Here is a 13,530-nt window from a genome sequence, read left to right as displayed (position 1 = left end):
TTGATAGATCCAATATTTCTGCACTGCCTGAAAAAAGATACCTTAATTATTGAGGATAATAGATATCACAAATCTCTGAAATTTAGTTAAGTACCTAATTTAATTTGCAACACCAGTGTAAAATACATGGTATTGACCCGATTTTTTCTAAAATCAAAGTCTTAGACTAGTACATGATTATAATAATTTCTTTGGTCATATTAGTTACATAAATACATATAGTTTGCAAAACAATTATTTGAAAAAAATACTCTAACCCTACATTATTTGATAGACACTAGCAGAATATGCAAAATAGTCCCTGCCTGTGATTATCTAAGCAAAGCTAGTGTATACTGTGTTAAGACACCAATGGTTGATATTACAAAGGAGTTGTACAGGGAGTCACAATTCTGTAAGTCAGGTTATGAGTCCAATGCTTCTTGGACATCACTGTTTCTACAAAACTGAAAATATTGAGCCTTATATTTTCTCATTTCTTTCCAGTGACAGTCATAATAGTAACTTGCTTCTTTGCTACTAAATTACCAACCTCTGTGCTTAGGATTTATTGGCATACATTTTCTTAATGATCATGCATCAAAAGGCAATGCATGGTCCTATGATGAGCTGTTATTAGAACTGCAATAAATGCTAATTTCATGAACCTCCTGGCTTCCCTTTACTGGGTCCTCTCCATTAGGTACCAAACAGAAATAATGCAATCTTTTGAATTGTTTTGAAAATTTGCTCTATAATTATAAACTCTACGTAGTCCTTTATTCTTGGATTTCTCCATGAGAAGTTGCCTGTGACTAGATGTCTCTTTCTCCCAAGGCAATCTGTTCTATGTAATTCTCTTCATTGCATATGGTAAGGAACCCATCACATCCTTCCATTCGACTTGTATGTGGAAATACCTTGGATATACTTGCTCCAGAACTTTGCATGACTGTATGTGATTTCCACAGCCTTTTGTGAAGTGTTTTCTTTTTCTTTTTTTTAAGTGAGCCTTCCTTGAATTATAACAATGAACCATCTGTTTTTGGTAGGATGCTATGTCTGTAGCTTATCTCAGTTTAAAACGATGGCTTTTCTAAGAGTTACCTCATGAATGGAAAAGGCATGTCAAGTTGGAGGCATGTTATCTAATTACATGTATCCAATATCTCATTAATACATCACTGCCTTCTGTAACATAACAGTTATCACAAAGATGACATGACTGTGAACACATTACATAATTTTTTTTTGGTGGGTCATGGGGCTTGAATTCTGCCTGGGCACTGTCCCTCAGCTCTTCAGCTCAAGGCTTCTACTCTACCTTTGAGCCAAGCCCCACTTCCTGTTTTCTAGAGATGAATTGGAGATAAAAATCTCAGGTGAATTGGAGATAAAAATCTCTGGTCCTTTTGTGCCTGGGCTGTCTTTGAATTTTGATCCTCAGATCTCAATCTCCTGAGTAGCTAGGATAACAGGTATGAGCCACTGAGCCCGGCACTTTACTGATTTTTCTTTTTTTGGTGGGAAAATATATAAACGAGAGTAAGTTAAAGAAATTAAATGTTGGTTACTGTCATCCAATAGAAAGTTCTCCAAAATTGACCGGGAATATTGCCTAGTGGTAGAGTGCTTGCTTAGCATGCACGAAGGCCAGGGTTTGATTCTTGTGTACCACAAAACAGAAAAAGCTGAAGTGGTGCTGTAGTTCAAGTGGTAGGGCACACGCCTTGAGAAAGCTCAAGGACAGTGCCCACTCCCTGAGTTCAAACTGAGGATTGGCAAAAACAAAAACAAAAAAGTGCAATACTTCTTAAGGACCCAGCTCATATATGAAGAAATTTTTCAAGAGTTTCTGTATTCAAAACTCTGCATGGCAATATCTACTTACCATTCAACAAGTCATACTAGTGAGAGGGATCAGCTTTATTCTAACTTGTAATTTTTCCAGCTTCCAAGTTCTTTTTTAAAAAAAATATTGTAATTAATAGAAGGGTTCATTACTTCACAAACATTGATACCCCTTCTCATGTTTTTGTCCCCATGTCCCTTCTTGCACCCCCTACCCTCATCTTGTTTTTCCCCTTCCCTTTCCTATTTCAAGTAAACAAATATATATACAATATGCCAGATTACAAGGTAAGATACTGTAACAATATGAGAATAACCAAGCGACAACAAAAGCGATGAGAAATAACATAGTACATTAAGAGCAACAATCCCACATTATATGGCTTTTGTTTCAATAACCTGGAGATCCTTTCATTTAGCCTTATCCTATAGGCCTTATATATCTAGGTTTTGAGCTAATGTAATCCTCTGCTAGGAGAGTCCAAGGTTTGTACTAATTATTACAAATGAGGGAAACCATTGAGCCAAGTTTTTAATTGTAGAAAATGTCTTGTTTATTTCAGGTATGTTTTCAAAAATGACTGAAAAAAAGCATAGTAGTTCCGTGTGAATCACTATGAGTGAAATACCAGCAGTCTGAGATTTCAATTTTATACACCTAAGTTTCTGTGTGATTGTGGAGTCTTTTTTCTATTTCTCCCTCTCCCTCTCCCTCTCCCTCTCCCTCTCCCTCTCCCTCTCCCTCTCCCTCTCCCTCTCCCTCTCCCTCTCCCTCTCCCTCCCTCCCTCCCTCCCTCCCTCCCTCCCTCCCTCCCTCCCTCCCTCCCTCCCTCCCTCCCTCCCTCCCTCTCTCTCTCTCTCTCTCTCTCTCTCTCTCTCTCTCTCTCTCTCTCTCTCTCTCTCTCTCTCTCCCATTCTTTTTCTCTCTGTTCCTGTCTCTCTCTTCATCTCCTGTCCAACTCCCACCCACTACCCATGTTACCATCTCCATCTACAATCACAAATGATATTCTCAGGAACTGAAGACTGGAGCAGACTGATTTCTTACATACCTTAATCACTAAACCTGAAATTCTTATGCCTCCGGATAGGATGGAACACTGTAGATTCTTACTTTATGACCACTAGTATTATTTTTTTCCTTTAGAATATTGGTTCTTTGGGTTCATCTAGATATTTATTATTACTGTTATTTACTTGTAAATAATATCATTTTCTATGTTTTTAAGTTACCAGTTATACTAAATTCATGTACCATCCTTACACCTGCATAGTTCTTATATTTATTTCAGTTGATCCCTTTAAATTTTCTTAATGAATCATTATATTATATATAAGATTTCTTTAAAAGACATATTTAAAATTTGTTCATTCATTCTATTTCTGAAGACCTCTAATACACAGCTACATCATATCTGAGGTTGCAATAGTGTCTTATTTATATTTTTTTCCAGTCCTGGGCCTTGAACGCTGGGCCTGGACACTGTTTAGGGGCTTTCTCAAGACTAGAGTAACAGCACCACTTCCAGCTTTTTCTGTGTATGTGGTATGGAGGATTCAAACCCAGGGCTTCATGCATGTTTGGTGAGCACTCTACCACTAGGCCACATTCCTGGTCCTGTGCAATGTTTTAAGGACAAAAGTATTCTTTTTTTGCTGTTTCACTGTTTTATGTAAAATTTATGTAGCTTATATTAGAACTTGGTATCTTTGAAGTCACCACTCACCCACTACAGTTGAAGTTTTAAAAAAATAATTTCTTATGTAGAGATAGGAAATCTATATGAGCTGAATAAAAATGACATGCCTATAATACTAGCTGTTCTGAAGCTGAGCTCTGAAAATCTTTGTGTGGAATCAGGCCTGACTCAACAGTCAGATATTTATTGACCAGTATGAAGCCAGAAGAGAAGTTATGACTCAAGTGGTACAGGTCCAGCGATGAACAAAAAAAGTCAATTGAGTGAGCTAATCCCTGACTTCAAGACCCAACACCACACACACAAACACACACATACACACACACACACACACACACACACACACACACACACACACACATATACATTCACACATACACACATACTCTCAATAAAAACAAAGTGTGACTCATTTAAAAATGGTCATGTTAGGGCCTGGAGTTTGGCCTACTGGTAGAGTACTCATATAGCATGCACGAAGACCCAGGTTCCTTGTTACTACATACATAGAAAAAACACAGAAGTGGTGCTGTGGTTCAAGTGGTAGAGCTCTAGCCTTGAGAAAAACTCAAGGACAGTGCTCATGCCCTGATCCCAAGCCCAGGACTGGCAAAGAAAATACAAAAATGGTCGTATTAAAAATTGAAAATAAGGAAATAAAAGCCACATAATGAATGATTGTTGTCCTTAATGTACTATGTTATCTCTCATCTCTTTTGCCATCCCTTGGTTATCTCATATTGTTACAATATTTCACCTTGTTATCTCATATATTTTTTCTTTTTTTATTGTAATTAGTAAAAGGGTTACATGGTATTTGCCAGATAGAAGGTGCATTAATTCACATACATTGATACCCTTTCACATGTCTTGGTACCCATTACCCTCCTCCCCCACCACCCCTCACCCGTCTTTGTTTTCCCCCCTTCCCTATCAAATTTCAAATAACCAAATACAAATAAATTCAATATATCAGATAACAAAGTGAGATACTGTAACAATATGAGATAACCAAGGGACAGCAAAGTTATCTCATATATTTTATATGTGCTTAACTGGTTATTTGAAATTGGTTAGGGAAGGGGGGACATCAAGTGAGCGGGGTGGGGGAAGGGTGAGGAGGGAAATGGGGACCATGTCATGAGAAAGGGTATCAATGTTTGTGAAGTTATACACCTTCTATCTGGTGAATATAATGTAACCCTTGTATTATTCACAATAAAAAATGAAAATAAACCTTAAATGTGTTCAAATAAGCCAACTCATTAGAATATTTGATGAAAGCAAAAGAAATTTCCTTAAATGGAATAAGGTATGTCTATGACAGTTTGGGCAGATCTGGTACATTTTAGTAAACACTTTAGAATAAAGAACCATCTTATGTCAAGAACTTCAATTGGCTTGGAATATCAGACCCCCTAGTAAATAAATATTCTATAAATTTCACAGAAATAATCTAATTTCAAAATAAAATCTTAAGATACTTCTCAGACTAATGATGGTAAAGGAGTTTGGGGGATCCACTTGCCTAGAAGCTAATTCAGATATAGATAGCAAATTTTATATCCAGGAAAATGACTGTAACATTAATCTGAAGAATGATTTTTAAATAAAACTATAAAATTTAGATTATTTCACTTTAATAAAATTGATAAATTTGATATGCACTACTTGGGTATACTTTTTAAGTCATTTTATAATAACATAAATTCAGGAAATAAAATTACCAACATAAAAATCAGAAAATATATAGTTTACAATCTTGCCATCAAAGTATGTTTTAATACTCCTTACTTTTGCTTTCAAGAGATACCTGTATGTTTGCAAATACAAGTGCAACCATACCACATGAAACACTTCCAATGAAAAGGATTTCCTTTTAAAGATAAGGAACCTCTGGAGTCATTTTGTTAAAAGTTGCAAGGTGTGACACTGGAAAGTCTATCTGAATTCAGAGTTTCTACATTGTGGGAAATAATGTTGACTTAATTTTTCTTTCTCCACAGAATACTTTTCTTTTGAAGTTTATTTTTAACATCATTTTTTTCTTCTTATTTGATATCTTATTAAAGAATCCTACATATCTCTGAAAAACAACTACTAAGTTTTCAGTATTTGGCAAGACTCTTTCAAGTCCCTTGGGATAATGCCAATGCCACAATCCAATGTGAATTTGGTCTGAATTCTCAACCAAATGAACACCTGCTGTCATTGTCCCCTGTAAATCCAGTTCTCTGCAAAGCCAGCTCTGTCTTTGTGGTGGAACTCATTCAACCAGGAAAAGGCCTGCCAATGTTCCAAGCTAGATTTTTATCCGCAACCCACCCCCTCTTTTTTTTAACTAAATGACTCATTTCTTGAGTATCCAGGAGATAGAGTTGATATTAAGGTTATTGTTAGTTATTTGGTGTGATTATGCTACATATGAGGAATTTGCTCAACTGTAGTCTTGAGCTTTTAAATAGTCTTTCTTATCTCCCTGTGTTCCTCTTTGTCTTTCTCTAGGCTGTTAGGAGAGTTTAGAGAGAACAAGGATTTTTAGTGTGCAAATGCACACTTGGAATGAAAGCACAATATATTTTTTAAACATCTGCTTTCCCTAAATTAGCGGAAACAAATAATTCAAGAAGTAAAATTGATGATATTCTTCCTATGAGTAACCAATATTCATTGCTCATTTTTAATCCTTTACTCATCTTCATTTTCACTAAAAAATTTGGTCTGCTGAATGTGTCTATTTAATTAAAGTCATTGACTATTTACTTTTAACCAGAATAGGAAGGCATAAGACAGAGATAAATGTTTTTTTAAGAAATTAATTAATCATGAAACATATATACCCAAAACAACCCAGTTCTTGTTTTGTCATAATTTCATACTAGTATAAGACTACTTGATTTGTTTAATATATGACTATGACTTATGAGATTTTTCAAAGGAGACTCTGACTATGCTTCACAGTAATTGGATAAATAGCTGTGAATCATCTTGATTTTCCTATTTCCTAGTCAACCAAGATATTGAAATTTTTTTTGAACACATACACTAGAAAACTAAATGATAAAGGATTTTTAGTAATTTTTTATTAGAAGTATTATTTCTATGTGCATTATGCATAACTTTATATCCTTGTTAATTTGAAGATTACTTGATTTTTCAAAAAAATTGTACAGAAAAAATTGCAGTTAACTCTATCATTCAGAGAGAAGCAAACTCTGCCATCTGCAGTGGGCACTGGTCCCTGTCTTGTTGGGTCTCATGCTTTGTTATGCATGAGTAAGCACATTAGCCTTTTCATTTCATTCATTAGACTTATAATCCTTGATTAGTGTTTTCAAGAATCTCTCAAAGACACAACTTCTTTATTCCTTTTGTGCTGGCTTTTCTTTTATCTCCACTATGAAACAAAATTAACATTCAATCACAACAATAGCCCTTTTCTATTGAGGTGATTGGTAAATATATTAGATTCTCATTTGAGTGATTAATCATGTGTGGAGGAAGAATGGGAAAATATCTCCTCACTTGGAATTGCTGGCTTCACTGTTTAATGTCAGCTAGAGCAGTGCATACTTGAAAAGTTCAGATCACAATAATCCACACATATATTCCACATAATTTCTGCATCAAAGATAATCTCTGAAACTATTTCCTAAGGGACTCAGCTACTGTGAATCTCAGAGTTGATTTGTACTGGACAGTTCTCCAAAACACATTCCATTAAGCCGGGTAGGTCACAAAGCTGTTGGTATGACCAATTGTTAATTACACATCCACCATCCAGAGAAAACTCAAGTCCAACACAATGCATACCTTTTCTAAATCACTATTTTCACTCACAATTATTTCCAAATGAGTAGAAGTTTCACACTTAATCATTTTTTTCCACTTAGGTTTTCATTGTAACTCTTCTTTAAAATATTTTTAATTTCTATATATAATTTATGAAAATATATGCTACCTTAAATATTCTAAGTGTAGGGCCCCAACCAGTTATTAAGGCATGGATTTATTTAACACTTAAGTTATTAATTTATTTTATAATGTATTTTTAATTGTGTATTATTTATTTTCTAAATTAAATTGAAATTTCCTAAATGTAAATATGACAAGTAACAAATCAAGACATGATTAATCACATAACTACAGTAACAAAATATTATGTTGATTGTACACCTTGATCTTAAGAGTATCTTCTTGGCAGTGATATCATAAGGAAAAAATTAATTTTAAAATAGGATTTAGCTGACTAATATATAATCCTATAATCATAACACTGGTTACCTGTAGCCTGGACTACACAGGAGGACCCTTTCTCAAGTTACATGCTTTGTTTCTTCTGCTATACATTCTATTTCCAAAACTAACAACAAACTATCCTGTTTTTGTTTCCCTATCTCTACCCCTAGGACGCCTCCATTGCACACAGATTCCACATCATGAGAGAAAAACACCCAGAAAAGTTCAATAGTAGGTAAGATAACAAATGATGCATTGGTAACTGTGATGCTATTGATGAGTTGTGTTATAATAACATACTATAGAGCAGTTTTCATGTGATGACTGAATGAGGCTCAGAGCATAAGTAACTACTAAACAGAACTGAATTTTCCCTAGGTTTTAGTTAGACTCTGGTGAAGAAAAAAATATGATCATCTCTTCCACTCTCACATACTCTCAAGGAAAGAGAGCTAGTAATGTACATGGTACCATTTTATAAAGCATAATAATCTATGATTTCCCAAAAGTAATTATACATTTGTATTCAGATATTAAATGATATCTCAGATTGGAAAGATGAAAATATTTCAAGAATGCAAAATGCAATGTACTGCCCAGCCTTCCTCCATGAAGAATCCTATCAGCAAAGATTACCTTGAAATCTTTAAGAAGATATTAATTCCCCACATTTATTCAGGAAAGAAAAGAGATAGAGTTCAAAAGCACAATTTAAAAGAGAGGGAGATAAACAAAGGGTAGATTAAGAAAACAAAACTATAAATTAGTACAACAATATCTTTATGTGACAATTTGACAAGGTATGTATAAGCATGATCCTCTCCCAAGTGTCAGAGGTTAGGCATTTCTTCTGCAGAATAATTTGAATTCTTCTTAATAAAAAATTTCTATTATTCAGATGTCTATTTAATGTTTTATAATCAATAATACTATTAATTTATAACACTGTACTGTCTAATATGAGGTTATATATATTTGCAATAACATCTTTCTATGCCCCAGTGTTTTTACAGGATATAAAACTGTGCCTTATTAAAACTTGTGTGTAAATACAAAGCGTGAATGAATCATGCTTGACCAAACACAGGTTTCATAAATCTTCTATAAAGGCAACAGGTCAAACGTTCCTGCAGTGAAGTGGAAGAACACAGGTGGGTGGTGGCGGAGGAACAGTGTACTACCCCTCTGTTCTGAAGTGAGCCTGGCCTCTTCACGGTCCTATGTGAAGGCAGTTTCAGGTTGAGATCAAGAGGCAGAGAAATGGTCCAGGGGCAGGTGCTTCCCAGCATCTTCCACTCACTCTGGTGAGAAGCTATGGGGACGCGTGTAGGAAAGCTACTTTGATTCCAATGACCTTGGATGATATATCTGAATACATACCACACATGCACCGTAGAGACAGGATCAGTTTGGCCAAAAATACGTGAGATCTGATCATCTCAAGCCTAAACAAAGAATCCGCATCAGATACCAGGCTCCTCAGACCCAAGACCAACAACGGACAGAAAGACGGTCCTCTTTATCCTGATCTTTAGTCCAATATCATTTTCCCTTAATTTTTATCTTTCTTGCCTCTGACCAGTTCCTCCTTCTGGCAAACACAAGGCTGGCTAAAAATAGGGGAAGTATAAGCCACTCTGGAGGCCACTAGCAGCCCCTCAAAACCCTCAAAATCTGTCTTGAGTCCTCACCTCTCTATATAGGTCTAGCTATTCCTGCTGTGTTTACCCAGATGGGAACCTGGAGCACAGGAGAGATTAGGAGCATTTCTAAAAGGTCTATTTCGTGTCTCACCCAGCTTGACACTCTAGTGAGTACACTTTGTCTCCAACATAAATCCCAAGGTCTTTTTCTTGCTTTTATACAGTTCCTAGAGCTAGACTATATCTATATTTTAACAAGAAGTTTACCAATTATTCACTATAAGACCTAGGGAAGGTTTTAAATAGTATGCCTTTTTTCTTTTCTTTTTCTTTTTTTCATTTATAGTGAAGATGATGAACAGAGGGGTTATAGTTAGTGAAGGTGATGAGTACCTTTCTTTTTGACACTTTTACCCCCTCCCTCATTTACAACTTGGGGAGTGGACTGGGGAAAACAGGAGTATGATTTTATTTTCTCTTGGAAAATGAGAAGAAAGGATTTGGACTTGGAACTATTTTAGGCACATAATATGTACCACATCTCATTCTCTGGAACTGACTTGCCCTGAGCCTAGGGTTTCTGTCTGTTTCTTTCTTCCTGATAACAAGCTTGGATATAGGGGTTCACCTTAGGGCATATGCCACAATCACAAATCACTTCTACTGACTGGATGTTGGAATGAACACTCACAGTATAAAATTACACTGATGGGAAATGGAAGATGAGAGAGAGCAGTCAGATAAATTTTGCCTTTATTTCCTTTCACAATTTTCTGAAAAGCATTTTTTTAAATAAAACCATATATCTCACTCATGTAATTCTAGCTACTCAGAAGGCTGAGGACAAGGATAGAAGTTCAAATCCAGCCAGACCAGGAGAGTCTATGGAACTCTTATCTTCAGTTAACTATTATAAAGCCAGAGGGGAGGTGTGGCTTCAGTGGTAGAGAGTCAGCCTTAAATGAAAAAGCTAAAGGATAGTGTCTTGTTCCTGAGTTCAAGCCCTAATACTAACACACACACACACACACACACACACACACACACACACACACACACACACACACAGTTTATTAAAAAAAAAACTTTCTAAGAAACCAGTTGACCCAATTACTGCACTTCTTCATGGCTTGTTGAAAAGTCATTTTCAGCCTGAAAATTAATCCTGTTACATAGCATCCCATTCCTCCAACTTGTCTTCCATTATATTTTTAATTTCCTATGCTGCTGAGAACTTGTACATCTCAAACAAAGCATCAGTTTTCAAGTTCTTGTTAGTCCCTACTTTCTTGGTGTGGGGGAGAGAAAAAAAATAATCAAATAAGCACCTGGTAAGTTCCTTCTCCTTCTCCCATTAAACCTAGGTAACTACCAAGTTTCTGATATTTAAGGGCCGATGGTACTCTTCTCTCCACTTAAAGAATTAAAGGGATAATTATTCTGACAATTCAAGATGCACATTAGAAGCTTATTTCTGGGTACATCAGGATGTTTACTGTCCATCCTACTTATACTTGTTCAATCTGTCAAGTGACAAGTTGCTCCATTGATAGGCATTTTCCTTAAGAGAAAATGCCTTTTTGGCAGTCATACTTGAACCCAGTCCAGTATTATGTGCTGAACTAATCAGCATGAGATGAACTAGGTCTCAATCCTATGCTAAAGGAAACACCTTGGTATCAACTCTGAGTTTCACATAGAAGTAGTGGCCATAGGGAAGAGCAATCCCTCCAGAGAATGTTTGGAGAAGTTTCTGGCGGTGGAGATAGACCCTTGAGTCTAATAAGAGAGTAGAGAAACTAGTAATTCCTCTGTTAAGAGGAGGATATTCTTAGGAAAGGATCACAAGGGCTCAGTAGGTATATGCATTTGATCATATAAAATGATGGTTATTGAAATGAACTCCAAGACATGGAAACAAGTTTTTTTTTATTTTAAGTGAACTATTTATGCTTTTTCCCACTTTTGTTGCTATTTGGGATTTCTACACCCATTTTCTTGTATGAAATTTTATCTGATTTGGGGAGCAGAATGGGAGGCAAAGAAATAATTGGACAAAGGGTGAAGTAATTCAGCAGTGATACTAGATATTCATGTGGGGAATGAACTGAACAAGTTGGGGAAAGGGGATCAAGAGTAAAAAGAGCCGGAGAAAGTGAGGGAGAGAATGACACTGTTCAAAAACAAATGTATTCTTTACCTCACTATGTAACTGTCACCTGTCTGTATATCACCTTTACAATAAAAACAGAGAAATAAAATGAAGGGTTTCTCAAATAAAAAAATGAATTGAGCAATTGATTAGAAACAGGAAATTCTTCCAGGTCGAGAAAAGTTATTAGTAACTGCTCAGAAGAGAGTCACTCTCATAGTTCCATGCATTCGACAGAGGTTTTTAAGTTCACCACAGTGAGAGCAATAACCAGTGACAACCAGTGGAGAAGTACACAGGAGCAACAACAGGTTGCCTCAGGGAGTACAGAGGAGTCAATCCTAAGGGCTCAGAGGTGTGGGCATGAATACCTTTACACATGTCCAGTGCTGGGCACTAAGGATTCACTAGCATATGAGAGCAGCCTGTCTTTCTTATGAAGCAGAACAGTAGTGAAATTTCTGAATTTCTTCAATGCTGCCTAGGAGAGGAGCTAGACCTGAGAAAGTTCAAACTTATTCTATACCTTTCAAGAAGCCCAAGAGCCTTGGATGCTTCTATCCTGCTCTGCCTGAATGGCTGTGTGAGTGTGTGTGTGTGTGTGTGTGTGTGTGTGTGTGTGTGTGTGTGTGTGTGTGTTTGCATGTGTGTGCGTGTGTATCACTAGTGGACCTGGGGACATGGAGTGGTTATTTAGGTGTCCTTCAAGTGACACCTAATAAGCATAATAAAAATCAGTACAACCAGGCATTGATTGCTCATACTTGTAATCCTACCTACTGAGGAAGCAGAGATTTGAGGTTCAAGTTGTTCAAAGCCAGCCAGTCAAAACCAGGTGAACTATTATCTCCAATTAATGTGCCAAAAAAATCCAAAACTAGAGGTGAGTTCAAGCAATGAAGTGCCAGCCTTGACTGAAAAAGCCAAACAAGAGCATGAAACCCTAAGTTTAAATGCAGTACTAAGAAAAAACAAAAACAAAAAAAAACAGTTGTGTGATGGGGCAGGGATGGAATTGAGATTCATTTGAGATACAGCCCATGGCCCCAGATGGTCTTGGATATCCAGGACTTCAGCCCAATTCAGCCCTTGGTTGCTTCCATGAGGCAAGCCATTATAAATTCACTGGACCCTGGTTAATGTCCATCTTTCCCCCACTCCAATCTGGCTAAGGAGACCAGATTGCACATTGTTAGCATGAAAGGATGTTTGGTAACCCAACAATTTGAAAGGAGAATGTATCAAATGTGAAAATGGTAGAAGACCAGTTCCTGACCTTGAGATGGTCACAAACCAGTGGAAGAGGAATGCTCTAAGTACAACTGCTGTAGATTGAATAGGGAACTTTTTTAACCAGACAATGGGATTAGCAAGGCTCTCTAATTTTGCTTTTGCTTCTTTTGCTTTTGCTTTTTATTTTTTTTTTGTTCTAGCTTTTTTTGAACCTAGAAGCTTGTTGTGAGCTTTTTCTTTCATGGCTGGCACTATACTATTGAGACACACCTCTACTTCCAGCTTGTGTTTAGGTAACTGGAGAGAAGAGTACCCTGGAGTTGTCTGCCTAGATTATCTTGGAATTGTGATCTTCACAGCTCAGCCTCCTCAGTAGCAAGAATTGTAGAAGTGAACCACTGATACATACTTTGTATTGCCATATTTATTTTATATTTATATATATTTATATATATTTATATATATATATATTTATATATATTTATTTTATATTTATATATATGTATAGAGAGAGATGTGTATATACACACTAAGTAGTGATGGTTTTGATATAATTTTTAACTTTATTTTCTCTGTGTTTGGTTTTGTTAAACTTTTCTCTGGAGATACATACTCTTAACAAAATTTGGAAGAATTTTTAAAGGAATGCCAGGTGTATAGTAAATGCTGAGTCTTACTGTCAAAATATTTGTAAGATAGTCATCATCCATTTCTAAACTAATTAAGTACCTGT

At 36.1% G+C, this 13,530-nt stretch overlaps 1 protein-coding gene across 8 annotated transcripts in view; it reads left to right on the top strand.

Moving 5' to 3' along the window:
- Dgkb (diacylglycerol kinase beta) overlaps positions 1-13,530 on the top strand; it is a 624,803-nt gene that overhangs the window by 332,404 nt on the left and 278,869 nt on the right. For all 8 annotated transcript variants that reach the window (XM_090332713.1, XM_090332719.1, XM_090332717.1 and 5 more), the window contains one exon: positions 7,940-8,004. In XM_090332713.1, coding sequence (XP_090188839.1) covers positions 7,940-8,004 — 65 coding nt within the window. The remainder of the gene's footprint in view (positions 1-7,939; positions 8,005-13,530) is intronic.

Source organism: Megascapheus bottae, chromosome 5 (genome assembly GCF_031878675.1).
Source record: "Megascapheus bottae isolate mThoBot1 chromosome 5, mThoBot2.hap1, whole genome shotgun sequence".
Classification (NCBI taxonomy): Eukaryota; Metazoa; Chordata; class Mammalia; order Rodentia; family Geomyidae; genus Megascapheus; species Megascapheus bottae.
The sequence above is the reverse complement of the archived record's forward strand: the minus strand, read 5'-3'. Positions and strand labels throughout refer to the sequence as shown.